Source organism: Elephantulus edwardii, unplaced genomic scaffold (genome assembly GCF_000299155.1).
Source record: "Elephantulus edwardii isolate Elephantulus edwardi_28Jun2011 unplaced genomic scaffold, EleEdw1.0 scaffold00168, whole genome shotgun sequence".
Taxonomy (NCBI): Eukaryota; Metazoa; Chordata; class Mammalia; order Macroscelidea; family Macroscelididae; genus Elephantulus; species Elephantulus edwardii.
The window spans coordinates 7487425-7508075 of NW_006399918.1; the positions used below are offsets into that span (position 1 = coordinate 7487425).

A 20651-nucleotide genomic window follows, 5' to 3' on the forward strand; every position below is an offset into this window, starting at 1 on the left:
TCATAAAAGCTGACTGTTAACCAGACACAGCCCAAGATCAGCTACCAACTTTATTTTTCTAAAAACTCAATTTTAATTAAATTTAATTTCATTTAATTGCATCCTCTCCAAATTAGTCTTCAGACCAGAATGATAGGGCAGGATTCAGAACTATTATACATATAGCAACTATGAGTCACAGTTGACTCAATGGGTGGATAACAACAATAACATGTACTGTGATACAATGCTGCAGAAGGAACTATATGCTAGTTTTAGATAGTGTATCCTTTTCAGATTTTGTTAGTTGTCACCCAGTCAACTACAGCTCATAGCTATCCTGTGAACAATAGATTGGAATCTTGTCCTATCCTGCACCACCCTCATAATCTTTGCCATGCTCAAGCCATTGATGTGATCATTATATCTGTCTTTCTCATTGAGTCCATCCTCTCCTTTCAGACCCTCCACTTTTCCCAGCCTGTTGTCTTTTTGTAAGGACTGATCTATCCTGACAACATGCCCAAAGTATGTGAGATGAAGTTTCACCTATCTTGGCTCTAAGGAGCACCAAAGTTGTATTTTCTCCATGATAGATTTGATTGTTCTTTTGGCAGTCTGTTGTCGGTCAGGGGAAAAGACAAAGACAGGAAATCTCGCGAATGGAGATCAGGCCGGAAAGCGTGAAGGCAGGGGTCTAACAGCTGGGAGAACTGAAGCCCCTTTACTATGCCTTTCTGGGTTTTTATTGAGAATCATCAAAAAGTAAACAAAAGAGAATCAAGAGGGAGTAAATAAAAACAAAGGATCATGGGGAAGTAAATCTCAAAGAAAAATCTTTTGTAAATAAGGCACCTTTACCAACTTGGGTTGGAGCAACCCATATATACAGAGTAGAACACATATTGCTGCCTTCAGGTTCTAGAGTGTAGTGTGGGCTTGCTCCACTTGTTTGGTGCCAAATAGAGTTATCTATTGATAGAAAAAAGATTTCTCTTTACTTTTGCCTTGCTGAAGTGACAGTAGTGACAAAGACTTCTTTATGTTTTTCATCACATTCCTCAGGGCTCCTCCTAGATGTCTGTAGGCTGTGATTACACTAAAGCACCCATCAGCAAGATTGCCAACAGTAATGTTTCATTTAGTGAACTGCTCCTGAATCACTGACAGAAATTATCTAAAGCTAAGTCTGCACTGTCACAATGAAATAGATAATAAAACTGCATCAAAAGAAGATGGAAGGAATGAATACACAGAGTCATTGTACCAAAAATTGGTTGACCGGGAATCGTTTCAGGAGGTAGCCTATGACCAACAACTGATAGTTTGGAGGGAAGGAATCCAACCTGCACTAAAAGCATTGTTGAAAACAATTTAGAAATTGACAAATTAACAATTGAGATGTTTCAACAGAATGATGCCGTGCTGGAAACATTCTTCTTTGCCAAGACATTTGGAAGACAGCATATTTATGCCCATTCCAAAGAAAAATGATCCAGCAAAATATAGACATTATCAATATCATTAGTATCCTATGCAAGTAAAATTTTACAGAAGAGAATTTTAAAATGGTTATTGCAGTACATTAGCTGGATTTAGAAGAGAAATGAGAAATAACACAGCTGACATCAGATGGATCTTGCCTAAAAGCAGAGAACATCAAAGATGTTTTATTAACTATACAAAGACATTTCACTGTGTAGGTCAAAACAAATTATGAATAACAGTGAGAAGAATGAAAAGTCTACAATATTTTTTTGTGTTCATGCAGAACATGTACATAGATCAAGAAGCATTTGTACAAAACAGGTGGATATGGTGTGATTTAATATCAGGAATTATTTGCATCAGCTTTGGAGCCTTTCCCCGCTCTATAGGCAGAAGGCTTGCTTAGCAGAGTGGGCACCTTCCAGTATGTGTTGGAGAACTAGGTTTCCCAAATCACAAAACTAGAGCTGAGTGCTTTCAGGCCGGAGCTTTCTTAGCAGAGTAGGTATCCTGTACACTTAAAAAAGCAGCAAAGCTGAAAAAGCATTTAACACTTGACCTGAGCAGAGTAGAGGCCAAGGCCAGGAGGTTAAGGTCCCAAAAGAGAAGCCTACTTCGGCAGAGCTAAATGAACTTTGTAAAAGAAAAAGCGATAAAGAGAATCAAGATCAACAGCCAAATCCAGTGAGGCAGAGGTCAAACGTACCTCCACCCTATAACCTTTTTACCAGTTCTGACACCAGCTGTCCTTCTCCTAGTGCTCTGCTTGAGCAGAAAAGGGTCTGAGTCAAGAGGCTTGCCTTTAGAAAAGAGGCCGTTCTGATTGAGGAAATATTATCACAAGTGGCTCCTGAAACTGAATTGCAGCCTATTCCCTAATAATTAATCCCCATAATTGTGATGATTTTCTGTAGGGTTTGTGTGACCACTGGGGTAAATGGTCACATACCTAGTAGAGAAGTTATGAGTGTCATGGGGAGGACAGTTGGTGTTAGAATTGGTAGAAGAAGGTTGGGGAGGTGTTGAGGAGGGAATGGGGAGAAATCTGACCTTCTTATAGGAATTGAGCTGTTGATGCTGTTGTTAGGGATTCTTCTCTATAGAGGTTAGTTCTGCCACTCTCACCTTGCCAATGCCATTTTTACAACCATCTTGAATTAGCATTTCACACAGAATTCGACTGGTGTTCTCTTTATTTTTTTTAATGTTTCGAATATCCTCTAGCACTCTCTGAGTTTGCCGTGAAACCCCAAGGTACATATTTTAGGAACTATAATTGTAGAGCAGTGGTCTGAAACCTACTGAGTCAGGTCTGTGGGATTTGTGGTTTAGGTGCTCTTTTTTTCCCTTCCTCAAAAGATTTTTCGGTTTCTGCCATCTTTGAGCCTATGAAGGTGAGCCTCCTGGGAGCAGGACATCCAAACCACAAAGGTGGTTGGGAGGCTTTGGTGCAGAGCCACTTTTGCTGGCTATCAGTGAGGTCTCCAGAACCAGAGGGAGTACCTAGGTGTTTATCGCCGAGATGAAATGGAATTATTTTTAGGCAAGAGATGTGCTTATATTTGCAAAGGAAAAAATAATACAGTGACTCCTGATGTCAAACCTGATTGGAGTAATCTGGGAAAAGGTAACTCGTGCCCATGGAAACAATGACATAGTTTGGAGCAAATTTCAGAGCAACCTTCCTGTTAAGGCTATTGGACACAGAATCTGTGTAATGCTAAATCCCTCAACGATTTAAATTTATTGAAAAGCAAATAAATAAAATAATGGATTTGTTAAAAAAGAAAAAAATTTTTTTTCATGATTCTAGGGAAATCACTGGCCTACTTCTAATTTGAATTCTATCTCTTGAGTCATATTTGATTTGATCAGTAGCCACTGAGACCCAAGAAATAAGATAGCCTACCAAGCATTATAGCATCTTATGTTGTTGTTTTTTTCTTTCTCCTAGGGAAATTGTCTGTCAAAGTTCAAAATGTAGTGATTACAGGGGCTCAAATTGTGAATAATAAAATAGATAATTTTTTATGTTGTGGAGTCTGGTTCTTGCTGATCAGAATTTAGTGACAGTTTCATCTGGTTATAAAAATGGCATGAGAAAAAAAAATCACATGAGACAGTGTGGGATCTCTAACTTAACAGGGGTAAAAAGCCTTAAGGTCAATAACCCAAAGCTGATTCCAGTGAGGTCAGACATACTGGTTATGGTAGTCTACTTCTCTGCTGAATTCAGTAATATGCAATAGCCATGCAAAACCCACAGACCACACACACACACAGTGAAGGGGATTTATTTGGAAAGTAGGAAGTACAGTTCCATATTAGAAACTAGTCAGACTACAGTTCTTCACTCTAAACAGCTTTTTCACAGCCAAGTCTACAAGTAGGCCTTTCTCTTGAACCATTTTTTACCCCTTTCAGACAAGTGTTCATAGCTCCCTAGCTCCTCCATTAAGTACCTGGAGGCACCCACTCTGCTAGCAAATCTTCTCCCAAAAACACTCAGCTTGCTTATCTGCAAGGCTGCAAGCCTAGCTCTCTGAAGTGCTAACTCAGTCAGTTGTCCTGCTGCTGGTCTTCTGGTCCTGCTGCATCTATTACTACCATTTCTCTGCAACTACTTTTTGCCATCACCGATGTTAAGAGTTCTCTCTATTGGGTTTCTCTTAGGTACAGGAGGTTCTCAGCACAGGGATCTTGAGTGCAAAGAATGTGTTGTGCTTCTCTCTCTCTTTTATGGTAGTGGTGAGGGTCTATAGACTAGCACTTTGTCTATTATAGTGTACAGGTTAGGAACCACAAGATGTAGAGGCTCAGCTGTGTCATTTATGCTTCTTAAGTCCTGGAGCAAATTCCATCTACCACTGGGCTGTTTTACAACTCGGAAGTTCACATGCAAAGTAGAGGTGAAGTAAGGAACTGCTTATGAGGTTTTCCATCCATTCCAACAACTAAGAGAAAGTGAGAAGAGTTGGGACCTCAGAAGGCTTTTAGGACCAATTAGTAGGCTCTGTGTCCAGGAGAAAATGAATATACTTACCAGTAATGTTAATGCTCATCCACGGCTCTTCTGGGAGGATCTAAATCGTTGAAGCATCCTCCTTTGTTTTCAGCTGGGAGCTGGGGCCTGTCAGTCCTGTCTGCCACGAGGACCTGATGTGGGCCACTTTGGCCAAGTGTCCTTCAGAGCCACACTTAAAGCAAGTGAGTGGGAGCTTCCTCTCTACTCCCTTGCCTATCTGTGGCTCTCATCTGTGACTGTCTACTGAAGTGGCCCAGCTTTCCACAGGAGTTCTTTGACTTTTTACTTTCACTTAAATTATTTAACTTTTACAAAACCAATACAGACATTATTTCTATTTCCTAGATGATAATACAGACTCTGAGTAAGATTGAATATAGGTAGTTGTTGTTGTCGTTGTGTTGTTAAGTGCCATCGAGTCACAGGCGACTCATAGCGACCCTATGAAGGAGAGTCCTTGACACTTGGGTGCCTTTCATCCTCTCTCCAGGTTCATAGGGTTTCCTTAGGCAAGTTATTATGGAAGTGGATGCCACTCCTCCTTCCAAGAATATAGGTAGTAGTATAGAAAAAAGTTTTTCCCCTTATTTCTATCAGTATCTCAGCCTTTATAAGTCTTATGTTTTTAGTATTATAAATGTCACTTTTTCCTTTCTTTTTCCTAGCTGAGCCATTTAGCATATCCATGATTATCTGTAGATTGTCTGATTTTTGACCTAGGGAAATGCTCTGAAATGTGTTTGGAAGATCTTGAAGTAAAATATTAGGAGGATCTGATTCAGGGGGTAAGGGAGGGTAAGAATAGCCCACGCCATGTGCCTTAGTGCTGTTCTATCACTTTTCTATCACATACCTATTCTATCACATACCTGTTCTAGCACTGTTCTATCACATACCTTCAGCAAAATGTATCTTTTAGAGCGGCTTTTTCTAGGGTTTGTTTTTGTGGGAGAAATGCTAAAGCATGACTTAAAAACTCAAAACCTTTAGTGGCTAGGCTATATAAGTGACTTAAGAAAAAAAACACTAGTGAAGCACGCCAGGTCAAGTGACTAGCCTTCTCAGCCTGTTGCTGTCTACTTTGAGTAGATACATAAGTATAAGAAATACATCTTTTTTTCTTTGTTGTTGTTGTTGTTAAGTGTCATCGAGTTGTAATGACTCATAACGACCCTATCAATGAAAGACCTGAACAATTGTATAACTTTTATCATTTCTCCAAGTTCATAGAGTTTTCAGAGGCAAGCTATTTCAGAAGTGGATGCCACTCCTGCTTCCAAGCTTGTTTTAATCAGGGAGAGCCACCAAATATTGTCCACCATGGGTAACATTATCGTATTCGATGCATCACTGTCACAGTGTTTAGCATCACAGCAACCACAAGTTACTTCTATACTGAAAAAAATCTATATAAGCACAGTGTGACAACTGATATTCCATTTATTGTTGGAGAAGCAGTAAGATTATTAGCTCTGATAGGCTTCCTAATGAACAAACTGCAGATACAGATCATCAGTTGATTGTTGAGCCATGCAGAAATCTAGACCTACTATTTACTATATATTGTGACTATGAGACAGTAGAAAGATGGGCTTTTGTATAAAATACTCTCTTATTTTAATGTTGACCTTTAGTGGTCACACATAAATATTTTAAAAGCAGTATGACCCAAACTCTGGCTAAATGAAGCATGTTGTAGGCTAAATGCCCACAATTTTTTGTTTGGTGTTTGGTTTGTTTGTTTGTAGATGGCAGCCTTTCACTTGCCCTATGCTATGTCCTGTGTCATATACTCTTAGGCCCCTCTAATCAGTGGCATTTTATATCTTTCTTTATATTGTATGGTTTAAAAAATTAGCTGACTACCCAGTAGTTGCTCTCAAATTCAATGTCTGGCTGTTGAAATTTGTAGGCCAAGAAATTTGTTTTCATTTGTTTATTCAGTGTATATATCCAATTCTAGGGACTGAGTCATCAGGGAGCTGATACTCCAAATAAAAATGTCACTTTATTAATTTATCATGAGAAAGGTAATTAAATCATCAAATAATCTGTTTCCTGATACATACATTCTCTTCCTACAGACAAGTCTATATGGAATGCTACATCATTATTATGATTATGTGGTGAGCAGGCTGTCAAAGCAGAAGGATTAGTTAAATGATCTTAATAGCTAGTGTGCTTAAGCATAAACAATTCATCTACCTGTAGGGATATTCCTGCTTTGTAGACTCAGTATTGCCATATCTGACTTGAGACATTGTTTTCTCTGAAGAATGGGGAGCACATATTGCCTAGATTTCATAGATGCCATTCAGATCAATTCCCTCATATAAATGTATTTTGTTTAATAGAATAATACAGTATATTAGAGATAATAACCTTTCTTGGTTAAAAATCACTGTTCCAAACATGTCACCTTGAGTTCACCCAGGTTTCTTGCTAGGATTTTGGGTACTATTTACTAATAGATAAAAACATGGTTTGGGTTTTTTTTTTCCAGTTCACGTTTTTTAATAACATGACACAGCATTACACAAGAGGTCTCCTCTGATGAAAACATACTGAAGATTCAACTGCTGCACTAAATACATGTTTTATACTATTTCTGCAGATACCTATTACCATTCATTACTTTTTGTATTTTCCTAATTTCATTCTTAAAGAGAAACTGTAGCTTCCATCTAGGTATTACTTCCTTGTTTCTCACACTAACTACTTTGGGATTGCCAAAACCCATTGCTATGAAATTAGGCAACTCTCCCATCAGCCTTCCAAGTGTGTAAATCTTCACAGAAGGTCTCTATCTTTCTTTCCTAGATTGACTGGTAGATTTAAACCAGCAACCTTTTGTCAGCAGCCTAATGCAGTACATCCAGTGCCACCAGGGCACCACATACTATCTCTGTCTGTCTGTCTGTCTGTCTGTCTGTCTGTCTGTCTATCTATCTATCTATAGATGTGTGTGTATGTGTGTGTATGTATATTATTTACTTACCTTCCATGACATTGATTGTGATGATTTTGACTTAGTAGACACCAGAGATTTAATGTGTACAAGTCAGTACACTAAGTACTGTGGTTATAAAAATGTTTAAGTCATAGCTTTTGTTCCCATGGAGTTGATATCAAGTGGATGTTCCTTCTCTTTCTGCTTTAACTGTTCAAGTGGTCCTTAGCTTAAAATGTATTCAGGTTATGACAAACTACATTTATAGTAGTTTTTAGTACATTTTATTATTAGTAATATAGTATGCAATTTGCTGGTTTTATCATTCCCACATGTTCACTCACCAGTGTTCAAATTTTGTGCTTAAAATACTATCCATTTCTAAAGATGCTGATAATAAAATAAAATCAGCAAAAAAAAAAATTTTACTTACATCAAAACCAACCTATGTCAAAAAGTAAAACCCCATCAAAAGTCAAGTCCCATCTGTGCTCTTTTGAGTTCTTTTACCTAAATTCAAAGTTTCACTTACTTAACATAGTTAAAATGTTCTAGTGTACATCATTAAACCAGAAAACAGCTAGCTTTAGATCGTTATCCAGTAATTTATAGTACATTTATTATTGTTTTTGTCACCTCAAACTTAAGCACAGTCTAATTTTAATCTCCATCAATTCTCAAACAAATCAAGACTGAACTAACCTAAAAACAATTTGCTTCTCCTTTATTCCCTATTTGAGTGAAAGCATTAACTGTTCACCATCCTTAACTTAGCTTGTTCACCTGTCCATCATGAAATTTTACCTCTTTTATATCTTGTTAGGTTTTCCCTTCTATTCCATTCACCTGTTACTACCTTAGATTGAACAACGTTTGCCTTCTCAACTGGAGAAATGAACAAATCTATCCTCCTGTTCGCCCTTCCCACCTCCATTTTGACTCCTTTCCAGTCTGTCCCTCCATTCTCACTGGATTGATCTTTTTTAAAGCACATATGCATACAAAACATCCTCCAGTTTAAGACTCTCGAATGGTTTTTTTTTCAGTCCCCTTAGAAAAGTTAATATTTGACCCAAGTAACCTTCTCCTGGTTCTGAGATCAAAGCTAATCATTCTTCTTATATAAGCCTTGATAATAGAATCTTTCTCACTGTTGCGTGTTAGATAACAATTAGGGCTTGACACTGATAAGAAATTTGTTGATGAAGATGATGATGATGATAATGATTATTTTGTGTGTGTACCATCAAATTGGATCTGACTGGTACAGAGATTGCCCTCATTCTCCAGCAGGGCATCTGATGGATTCAAACTGCATACCTCTGGGATTGTGGTGCAGCCTCTTGCCACTAGGCCACCAGAGCTCCCCTAATATGTAATTTTTGACCCACAGGATCAAGTTTAAACTCTACTTGGTAAATAAAGCCCTTTATGATTTGAACCCTCCTTGTCTTTCTAACCTTATTTATATCCTGCCAGTCCCCACTTTCCTTCCTGCTATTTTCCTCAAAACACAGCTTAAAGACACCTCTTAGAAGAACCTTTAGCACCCTATGCATGTATATGACTGTGCTGTCATCCTGTGCAGATTGTCTCACCTACTAGACGATAAACTTTTTTTCCTAGCTCAAAGGGTGGTTGTTTGTTTTTTGGTGTTTGGGTTGTTTTGTTTTGTTTTTAATTTTTTTTAAATTTTATACTGGTTTATTTACAGAGTTCATATACATTGTTTTTCACACTGGATCTTTGCCATTTCCTTCACTCCCACCTCCGTCCACCCTTCAAGTTGTTCAGCCTTAATCATAACACTTCACATCCCCCACACACTTACTTGCCCTCACCCATTGTCAGCCCTCTGCTCCTCCCTGTCCCCTCCTCCCCCTTGGATCGTCATACTCGTTCTACAATAATGGTCTTATACAATATTTTAAAATATAAACTTTTGAAAGGCAGAAGCTATGTCTTCTTTTCTCTCTTCCAAGGTTAGTGAAAGTTTATTATATGGTAGATATGCCTTTAATAAATGACTATAAAAGAAATGAGTACATATTTCCTACATTTGACAGCAACAGAATTAGATCTCTAGCATTTCTAGTCTCTCTAGCCAGTTATCTATTCCTAAATATATTAATGTTTTATTTTCTTTAAGATCTTGGAAAGTGATTACATAGTCATCTCAATAACCTTATTGTCAGGAAGTTTCTTCTAGTATAGTATGGACATGATTCTCATCACTCTTCTGCCTTAAGTAGAAATAGAGGATTAAAGACTTGTTAAAATAGTTGGTTATGTTTTCTTTTTTTACTGAGTATAATATACTTTACTGATGGTACATGACACGATGGGCTCTCCAGACCCCTCCCCTTTCTCTGGGAAACTGGATGGAAATGGTATCATTGATGTGAGATTCTCAGTGGTGGAGGGGGGCATCGAGTTGGGGCAAGGACTCCCCAGCAGCTGAGGCGGGGTCTCTCTTCTAATGCTATTGCTGGGGCTCACCAAGAGGCTCTTATTCTTTGAAGGCCATTTGAACCATCAAGTTGACCACTCTGTTGCAGTAGCCAAATTCATTGTCACATCAGGAAATGAGTTTGACAAAGTGATCATTTAGAGCAATGCCAGCACCAGCATCAAAGGTGCAAGAGTAGGTGTCACTGTTAGTTAAGGAAAAAATCTGGTCTTCAGTGTCCCCAGGATGCTCTTTAGGAGCCCTTTTGATAGCAGCTTTACTACCTTTTTTATGTCATCATATTTGGTAGCTTTCTCCAAACCGCAGGTCAGATCCATAGCCAACACATTGTAGGTTGGGGACACAGAAAGCCATGCCACTACGTTATCCATTCAGCTCAAGGATGACCTTGCCCACAGCCTTGGCAGTATATGCAGAGATGGTGTTCTGGGAAGCTCCACAGCCATCATACCACAGTTTTCCAGAGGGCCCCTCCTCCAGAGTCTTCTGAGTGGCACTAATGGGATGGACTGTGGTCGTGAGTCCCTCTACGATGCCAAAGTTGTCATGGATGACTTTTGTCCAGGGGGTCTAAGCAGTGGTGCCGAAGATATTCCTGATAATTTTGAAAGAGTTGTCATACTATTTACGGCTCTCATTCATCACAAATGTGGGGTATCACCAGAAGAAGCAGAGATGTTTACCCATTTGTCACCGCTCTTCAAGTGAGCCTTAACCTTCTCTAAGGTTGTGAAGACACCAGAGGATTCTACAACATAATCAGCACCAGCATCACCTTACAGGATCTCGCTTCTAGAAGATAGTGATTGCTTTCCCATTGAGGAAAAGCTTCCCATTCTCAGCCTTAACAATGCCATTGAACTTGCCATGGGTTGAATCATATTGGAACATGTAGACCATGTAGTTGAGATCAATGAAGGGGTCATTGATGACAACAGCATCCACTTTGCCAGAGTTAAAAGCAGCCCTGATGACCAGGCATCCAGTGAGGCCAAATCTCTTTTCTCCAACCTTCACCAGTGTGTCTAATGGATGCAGCTTAGACGGCACAAGAATAGACTGCTATCTGCTATCTATTTTGTTCATGGGTTCGCTATGAGTCGTACTTGACCAAATGACACTTAACAGCAACAGCAATTGCTGATGAAAATGTGTGAGAGTAGTAACTAGATATCAGCTATATGGGAGATTTTAAAAAAACAAAACAAAACAAAAACAAACCAGCCTTATTGAAGTATAATTCATAAACTTCATTCACTTATACACTTTAAGTGATCAGGTGAATTTTTTCTTTTGTATATTCACAGTTATACAACCAACACCACAGTAGGTTTTAGAAGATTTTTATCATACCATAAAGAAACCTGTATATACATTAGCAGTTACTCTCCAGCCCTAGACTGACACTAATTTATTTCCTGTCTCTGTTTGCCAATTGGGAAGGGAATATTCTGTTTGGAAAGATGGAGGGTCAGTGAAGGAGAGGAAGACCCCCAAGGAGATGAACTGACACAGTGACTTGAGCAATGGACTTGAGTGTATCAGATGATGAGGATAGCACAGATAGGACAGCTATTCATAGAGCCACTGTCAGTTGTACTCAATGGCACCTAACAACAACAAGAACACATTTCATAGGAATAGAATCATAATATGTAGTTCTTTATGACAAGCTTCTTTTTAATTAGCATAAGGTTCATCCATGTTATAACATGCATCGGTACGTCATTATGGCCTAATTACACTATTTTATATTCACACACACACACACAATTCTATGTAAATTTTGTTAAGTATTACATATATCTCTCTTAGTTTTTCTGTCAAGTTGCTCTAGAGGCCTAATGGGTAAAGAATTGCACTTGCCAACCCAAAATCAGGCAACAGCTCTATAGGAGAAAGATGGACAGTTAAAAGAGAAAGAAGCAGTACCTTCTAGAAACCTGCTGGAAGGTCAGCTATGATACCAGTGAATTGAGCTGAGTGAATTTCATTTAGCCATCGATGGTCAGTTCTTTTTACTTTTTGGCTGTTAGGAATAATGCTGCTATAAACACTCATGTTCATGTGTTTGTGTGGATAGATGTTTCCTTTCCCTGAGGTATACATCTAACAGTGACACTGCAGAGAATATTTAGTAACTCTGTATAGTGCTGGTGGCATAGTGTTTTTTTCTGCTAATTAGGAGGTCAGTAGTTTGAATCCACCAGGCATTCCAGTGGACAGAGATGGACAGTCTCCTCCCAAAAAAGATTTACAGCCTCAGAAACCTAGTGGAGAGACTCACCTGGATGGCAGTGGGTTTGGGGTGTTGAGGGTTATGTTTAACAATAACTGCCAAAGTGATTTCTGAAACATCATTTTACAGTTCCACAAGCAATGTGTCAGAATTTCATTTCCTGTGAATTCTCAACAACACTTGTTATTTTTTCTTTTTTTATTACAACCATCCTAATGAATGTGAATGGCTAATGATATTGAGCATCTCTTTATATTCTTATTGGTGAGTTTTATGTCTTCTTTGGAGAAATGGTTTTTTACCTATTTATTTTGAGTTGTGTTTTCTGGTGTTTTGTTTTGTTTTCTTGTGTAATGTCGAATCTGATTCTACTGACACAGGAGGAGATTGTCCCTTTCCTGCAGAGCATCTGGTAGCTTTGAACCACCTTCAGGATTGCAGTGCAGCTTCTTGCCACTAGGCCACCAGAGCTCCTCAAGTTGTCATTTTTTTGTTGAATTTAAGTTCTGCATATAAGCCCCCTTATCAGACAGATGGATGGCTTGCAAATACTTTCTTCAATTCTGTGAGTTGTCTTTTTACCTTCTCAGTGGGGTTGTTCGTAGCACAATTTTTTTTCCTTTAACTTTTTTTTGGTCCATAAATATTTTTCATTTTTAGGAAATCCAGTTAATCTGGTTTGGGTTTTTTTTTCTTGTTTGTACTCTTGTTGCAGTATCTAAGAAATGTCTGGTTCAATGTAATAAATATTTTTTTTTGTCCTACATTTTCTTCTTGAGTCAGTTATTGAGGAGTAGAGATTTTAAAACTTCTGAAGTCTTTTCTTTAAACTGTGTGAATATTTTACTTTTACTTTTTCTTGTTGAGATGGTAATAAAGATGTATCAGGAGCTCTAAAGTGGCAGCGGAGGGTTTTCTTAGAGAGGAAAAATAATGAGCCAAAATATTTAACACGTTGCCGCACATTTTTAAATTGACAATCGTGCTTAGAAACACATCCCCTGCCCCCCTCCATGTATTACCGTCATTTGAGACAACGTGTTAACAAGTTTAGGAAATTGGAATCATATCCCAGATAACCTCTCATATTAACTTGAACATTACTTTAAATCTTCATTTCAGAATAGCTCAGAATTGTATAAGGTGCCAGCAGCTCTCAGAAACTCAAATCTTACGGGGTATCTAATAATATTAGTTATAAATACATTAATTTCTAGTAATATTATTTTATCTACTAATAATATTCAAAAGTACATTCTTATCTGCCCAGGAGTCTCTCTTTTTGGCTTGTCTGCACTGTTGATCCCTGGGAACTTTGAATCTCATTTGGAACTCGTGAAGTCCCTGAGTCTGGCTCCAGCACTGATCTACACAGCTAAGTTTGCACTTGTCTCCCCTCTCATGTATCACACCTGGAATGGAATACGACACTTGGTAAGTTACTTGTGAGATTTGCAGATTTTTTTTTAAATAGCATTCAGTTTATTACAGATATTTAGTATTAGCTTCCCATATTTCCCCCATTTGTTTTTATCATAATTATGTTATCATCTAGATGAGCATCCTTTATACACAAACAAATAAAACAAATTAAACTCAAAGAAATACTTTCAAAAATCTCCATATGACCAGAAGGATTCAGGTTGAATATTCTTTGAAAGTCTGTTTTAATTGTCCCATTGCCACAGTGCTTGTCAAAACCAGTTCTGATTTTCTTTGTCAGTGTGTCCTTTGCCATTCCCTATCACTCCTCCCTGAGAGAGACTTCACCCCGATTCATAAGGAAAAGGGGACGGCGTATTCTTTTAGCTACTTTCTACTGAAAAGGGATGCTGTAGGTTTCAGGGTGAAGATCTTCTCTCATTACTCTAAAGCGCCCCTTTGGCAATAGGAAACACGTAGACTATTGTGGATATTGATTTTGGAATTTAGATGCACTATCAATTGTGCTTAGCCATACATGTTCATATCCTTGAAGATGCATCATGGAACTGTTGTAGCCTAGAAGACACAAATTTAACTAACAAGTTAAAAGTACATGAGTCACAAATTAAAAGCAATAATATTCCAAGGAGAGGTTCTAACAGTGGCATAAATCAAGTTATAGAGGGAAGGTAGTTCTTGAAATAAAAGGCTTATTGACTAGCACTTTGTCTATTACAGTAAAAAGGTTAGGAACCACAAGATGTAGAGGCTCAACTATGTCATTTATTGTTCTTAAGTCCTGGAGCAAATTCCATGTACCGCTGGGTTGTTTTACAGCTCGGAAGTCCACATGCAAGGCAGAGGTGAAGTAAGGAACTGCTTATGAGGTTTTCTGTCAATTCCAACAACTAAGAAAGAGTGAAAAAAGTTGGGACCTCAGGAAGCTTTTAGGACCAAATAATAGGCTCTTGTGTCCAGGAGAAAATGAACATGCTTATCAGTAATGTTAATGCTCACCCACAGCTCTTCTGGGAGGATCAGACTCGTTGAAATGGAGTGGAGAGATTGAGAGTATTATACTCTTCTTCTGGATTTAATAAATTTTGAAAAAATTTAAGTGAAGGTTTATATGTCATTAGGTTTTGAGACAATAATTTATAGACATTTTATCACATTAGTCGCCATTGATTAATGTCATTCATTAAATACAATGTTTAGTCAACTCATTATTGTATATTGCCTTTCCCTTCACTCAGCTCATATATTCTTTAATTTTCACCTACCCTCCCTTCCCATTCCAGTTAAAATTCCTGTTAGACTGATCCTTTCTGTGTGTCAACCTTTTCTTATCTTTTTATAATAGTAGACTTATACCATAATTGTCCTTTTGTTACTTACCTATGTCACTCAGCATAATTTATCCTAGAGCCATCCATGTTGTGCATTATTTCATGTATTTTTTTTTTTAAATTTTTTTTCTCTTTTGTGTGTACTGTCAAATCAAATCTAACTGGACAGGAGGAGATTGCCCCTCCTTCTCCACCAGAGCATCTGGTGGATTCAAACCGCTTACCTCTGGGATTGCAGTGCAGCTTCTTGCCACTAGGCCACCAGAGCTCTCTTATTTCATGAATTCTTGATCATTTTTAGTGATGCATATGTGACTGATTCTTTAGCCACACTGATTCTCTAGTCAGTCACCTATTGATGAACACTTGGGTTATTTTCATCTCTTTGCTGTTGTAATTAGTGCCATGTAAACGTGGATGTGCATATGTTGGTTTGTGTGGCAGACCTTACTTCTTTGGGATATACACCTAGCAGAGGGATTGCTATATCAAATGGTAGTTTTTCTATTCCCGACTTTCTAAGGAAGTGCCAAACTACTCTCCATAGTAATCATACCATTATATGAGCATTATACCCTCTCCAGCAGTATATGAGAGTTTCAGTTTCTCCTCTTTCTTGCTAGTATTTATTGTTTGCTCTTCTCCTTCATGTACTTTGCTATTGTTGCTGAGGTAAGATGATATCTCATTGATTTGTACCTCTCTAAGTGATGATCTTGAGCATTTCTTCATGTATTTGTTGACTATCTGAATGGCTTCTTTGGTGAGGTTATCTGTCCATGTCCTTTATGTATTTTGTGATTGGGTTGTTTATTTCTTGTTGAGATACTGCCATTTTCCATAAATAATCTCTTCTTTAAGGTTAGTTGTGCCTTTATTAGAAACTTCTTGGGGAAAGATAAGCAAGTTTTCTCTGCATCCTTTGTCACCTCTGCTGGTAGTATGGCTGAGCAGTGGATGTAGGCCAGGGACTCAGTATAAGCTTCCAGTTTTAAGACGGTTATTACTAGAAGAGGCTCTAGCACAGAAAACATTTTTAAAATTGTTTATTTGAGTGAAATTTGAGAAGGCAGATTTATAAGACAAATATTACTTAGTGTCTAAAATGTGTAAGACACTGTACTAGATGTTAGAGATTCATTTATAACCTAGATAAAGATACTCCATTGTAATCTAGATAAACCTGGTTGCTGTTTCAGTCTAACATTCCTTCTAACCCAGAGTGCTTCATCTAGTTGGTGTCAATATATTGATTTTTGTTATCTTGAATTGAGCTGCATTCATTGTTTTTTGTTAGATTTTTGTTTTGTGTTTTATTTTTATGTAATTGGAGAGAATGGAGGTTAACTGAAATAGGAATTGAGTATCTAAGATACTGGGTTACCCTTAAACTTGAACTGTTTCTGTCAGAAGGATGTTCATGCCTTAGTTTGACCTTTTATAATTTCTACATCAGAGGCTAGAGAAAAGCACAGAATTTCTGTTTGTCCAATAGACAGTGTAATGGAATAAAAAAGTGAGAGAGCTCTGATGGGCCTAGTCCTTTGGGAGTTAAGCTGTTAGCCCAAAGGCCATGCTTCTCAAGCTCTTCAGATCTACCAGCTACTCTGCAGGAAAAAAGATGAGCAGTTTCCTCCTGTGTGATTTACAGGCTCAGAAACCTATGGGAGGCGCAGACTCAACAGCATGAATAGGAGAGAAGCTGTTTATTGCAATGACACAGAGAGAGAGAGAGAGAGAAAAAACAGCCTATTAAATTAAGTGTATCTATAATCTGCTCCCTGGGGCAGGATTTGAGTTGGTTTTAAATTATTTTTCACTTCCCTAAGGGAGAGTAGATGGTAAGGAAGGGCATTTCCTTTAATTCCACAGAACAGAGCTTTCTGATGAACATCAGCTATCAGCTTCCTCTTTTCATATCTTGGCTCAGGCAAACGATTTGCCATCTGTTTGCTTTTGTTGCATTTTAGCAGGCAGAGGAGAATAAGGAGGTTTTTGAAAAATCCCAGATCTCAACCTTTTCCCTCCTGGTTTCTGTTTATGGTGGCAATAATCCCTTTGTTGAGAGAAATGAAGACCTTAAATCTTTTCTTAAGCCTGAAATCTGCTTTCATTAGTCCTTTTAGCAAGACTGGCTCTGAGTATAGGGTAGGACTTTAGTCTGTTCCTTCTGACAGTCCATAGTTCTTGGCTTCTGAGCTTGACATCTATGAGAATAAGTGACAGTGTCTGTGGCATTCTAGAGAGTGTCTCTTCTGTCATGTTGTACCATGGAGTTGGAGATTGGTCCTCTTTCTCCCACAGTGCAAGCGGTGGATTTGAATTGCATGCCTTTGGGTAAGCAGTGCATTTCCTTACCAGTAAACCACTAGAGCTCTCCCTCCTCCCTTCAGTTGTGACCACCTGAGAATATATTACTTTCCATTATCATGACCACCAGTAATACTGTATTTTTGTTTTTAACAACACTACCTATATAACCAAAACAGCTCTTTGTGGAATCTACTTGACTCCTCATCTGATCTAGGTAGAAATTATTTCAGTGTTGAGATGGGCTCATCTCGATTCCCACTCTCCACCCCCCCCCAGGTTTCTCTAGCTTTTCTGTAGTAATAATAATGTTACCATTTTCTGTAATTCAGCCAGCTTTAGAGTCAGGTTGTATCAGTATTTGTTGGGGTGAGCATATATGTGGGAAAAATGGGGCCTAATTTTGCCCTAGGAAAAATTTTAAGTGACTTTATGAATTTGTTAATATCTCTAGGATATGAGGAATTTGGGCGTGTTTATGGGTGACAGTTGTACATGATGAACACAGTTGTTATCACTAAACTGTACACTTAAAAAGTGTTGAATTGGTTAATGTTGTGGTGTTGTGCTGATGAGTAGCACAATATATAATAATAAAAATATCTCTTAAAACATACTAAGAGTCCAAGTAAGTGTTTTTCAAATTGTGGCTTTTGACCCAGTGAGTATAAAGTTAATGTTTCTAATAACAACAAAATTAGAAAATGTAGAATACAGTACATATAATGATGGTATATATTGGTTATTTCATCAGTATTCTCTTTATATATTATGTTTCAATTTAAAATATTCCTTGGTAAAGAAAATTGTTTGAAAGTGTTCACATTAAGAGTTTACCAGATTTATTTTACCACAGCACTTTTTCTTCATCCAATGTCTTTCATTTCTGAGGAATATAATTTTGGAGAAGCAGACTTTGGAAAGCATTGATTTGAGTGTATTGGCCTGGGGGGAGATTTTATCTATTTAGTCTACAAGCTTTTGTATCCAGGGACTATGGATACTTTTCTAGTCGCTGAGATAAGCAGGTAGGAGGTACCATGTTACAGGTTTTGAGAAGGATTAAGGTGGAGCATAAGGTAAGAGTACTTTTTCTCTAGAATTATGCTGAAAGGAGTTACCTGTTTAAGTAAGTGAAAGTCCTTTGTGAGAAAAGAACTCAAAGGGTGACTGGTGTGTGCCTTCAAGTCAGAACTAACCCATAGATGATCCTCTGGTAGGTTTTCAGAGGCAGTAAATTGCATGGGAAGAGATTGTCCATCTTTCTCCAGCAGAACTGGTGGATTTTGAAGCTCATGCTTTTTTTTTTTTACTACTTAGCCACCAGAGATGACTACTGAAATTCATTCATTCTTTTCTTTCTCTTTTTCCCTTACAGATGTGGGACCTGGGAAAAGGCCTGAAGATTCCCCAGCTTTACCAGTCTGGAGTAGCTGTGTTGGTTTTCACTGTGTTATCCTCTATAGGGCTGGCAGCTATGTGAAGACCTGAGGTTCACAACATCTACCTACAGCTTATGATGTTGACTTTCCTTCTGTTTGTTAATCCTTTCTCCAGAGCAAAGTTCTCCTGATTGATTAAACCCATTTTTGCTTGCAAATCCCCTTGAAACTCAGTAGAGAACATTGTATAACCAAAGTAATGGAAAAGGGTCTCATTTTCCTCTTGTTTCTTAAGATGGAATGGCTGCGAAAACTCTCTTTCTTGCCCCCAGGTTGCAGCCTACTCTAGGCCTTTATTCTCTTTCCATATTGAGCTTTGATTTGTGCTGAGGGTCAGCTTTTGGCTCCTTCTGCCCGAGACAGTGGAAACAATGCCAGCTCTATGGCCTCTACCCTAAGGGCTGGGGGTGGGGCTTTGGGTGCCACTCTCTGTGGGTTGCTGGCTTAAAGGACAGTTCTGTTCATTGGTCAGAGCCCAGGGTCTTTAGCTCCCACACATTGTGACTGAAAGAAGATGGTGGGAGTGGGGAAAATTAGCCTGGCCTAGCTAGAGGGAGATAAAGAGGGTTGGCTCTGGAAGCAGGTGCTTTGGAAAAGGCCATATAAGAGGAAGATCCATTGAACATTATCATTGAACATAATAGTTTGTTTTTTCTTCCTTGCACTTCTAAGAAAACAAAGCCTCTTAATGTCATGTTTTCTAATTCAAACTCATGTGACATATTTTTCTGAAACAATTAAAATATTCATCTTGTCTTTGACTCTTCTTGAAATCTGGAGAAACTGAGAGAATGGTAATTGAGGGGAAGTTTCCTCCCCTACCCTCCAGTCTCAAGCATTCATACTCCCCTAATTTAACCTTTCCCAGGAGGGAAACAGTTTGTCCTGCACTGACAACTAGAAAATCCTCAGGGAATCAAGTACAAGTAGCCAGAGATTTCATTATCACAAAAAAGAAAGGAGCAAGGAAAAAAGTGTGTGGAGAGCTTTAGGGTTCCTATAGACTCCAAGTCCCATTGAGGACTGATGATGAGCAGTCTCACTGAACATGGTATGATGCCCTGCTATGGCAAAGTACTGGTGCAGATGGGAGCCAGAGGACGAGTGAAGGCTAAGGAATAAGCTGAAGATGCATATGTGGAGTTGTTGTTTATTGTTGTTTTGTGCCGTCAAGTCATTTGCAACTCATAGTGACTCTATGTACAACAGCCCTAAACCCTGCTCTATCCTGTGCCAATCTCACTGCCTCTGACACATCCATCCCAATTACCCCAGTCACTGAATCAATCCACCTCATAGAGAGTCTTCCCCTCCTGCGCTGTTCCTCCACCCTCCCAAACATGATGTCCCTCTCCAAGGACCTGTCACTCCTTACAACATGTCCAAAGTATGTCAGATGAAGCCCCAGAATCCTTGCCTCCAAGGAGTAGCCTGGTTTAACCCTCTCCAGGATGAATATATTTGTTTTCTTGGCAGTCCATGGTACATTCAATACTCTTCTCCAGCACCACAGCTCAAAGGCATCAATTCTCCTTCTATCCTCCCTAGTCATTGTCCAACTCTCTGATGCATAACAAGTGATTGCAAAGACCATGGCCTGTATCAGACGCATCTTTGTCTCCAGAGACACACTGTTGCTCTTGAGTACTTTAGAGGTCCCTAACAGCAGACTTTCCCATCGCAATACATTTTTTGATTTCTTGGCTGCTGGTGCCAAGAGTGTTGGCCATGGAGCCGAGCAAACTGAAGCTGTGAACAATCTCAATCTCTTTGCCATCCATCCTGATGCTACCAGTTGGCCCAATGGTGAGAATCTTTGTCTTCTTGACATTGAGCCTCAGTCCATACTGAAGGCTGCAGTCTTTAACCCTCTGCAGCAAGTGCATGAGGTCCTCCTCAGTTTCAGCAAGCAGGGTTGTGTCATCTGCATAACGCAGATTGTTAATAGATCTTCCACCAATCCTGACGCCACAT

The 20651-nt window shown here is 38.7% G+C and overlaps 1 protein-coding gene across 2 annotated transcripts in view; it reads left to right on the plus strand.

Moving 5' to 3' along the window:
- The window catches only part of SDHC (succinate dehydrogenase complex, subunit C, integral membrane protein, 15kDa), a 48186-nt gene extending 29447 nt beyond the window's left edge, over positions 1 to 18739 (plus strand). The window contains exons 4-5 of one of the 2 annotated variants that reach the window (XM_006895496.1): positions 13422 to 13585; positions 18614 to 18739. In XM_006895496.1, coding sequence (XP_006895558.1) covers positions 13422 to 13585; positions 18614 to 18718 — 269 coding nt within the window. In that variant the 3' untranslated portion in view covers positions 18719 to 18739. The remainder of the gene's footprint in view (positions 1 to 13421; positions 13586 to 18613) is intronic. The other variant, XM_006895495.1, reaches the window with a different exon arrangement.
- The last annotated feature ends 1912 nt before the right edge of the window (positions 18740 to 20651 follow it).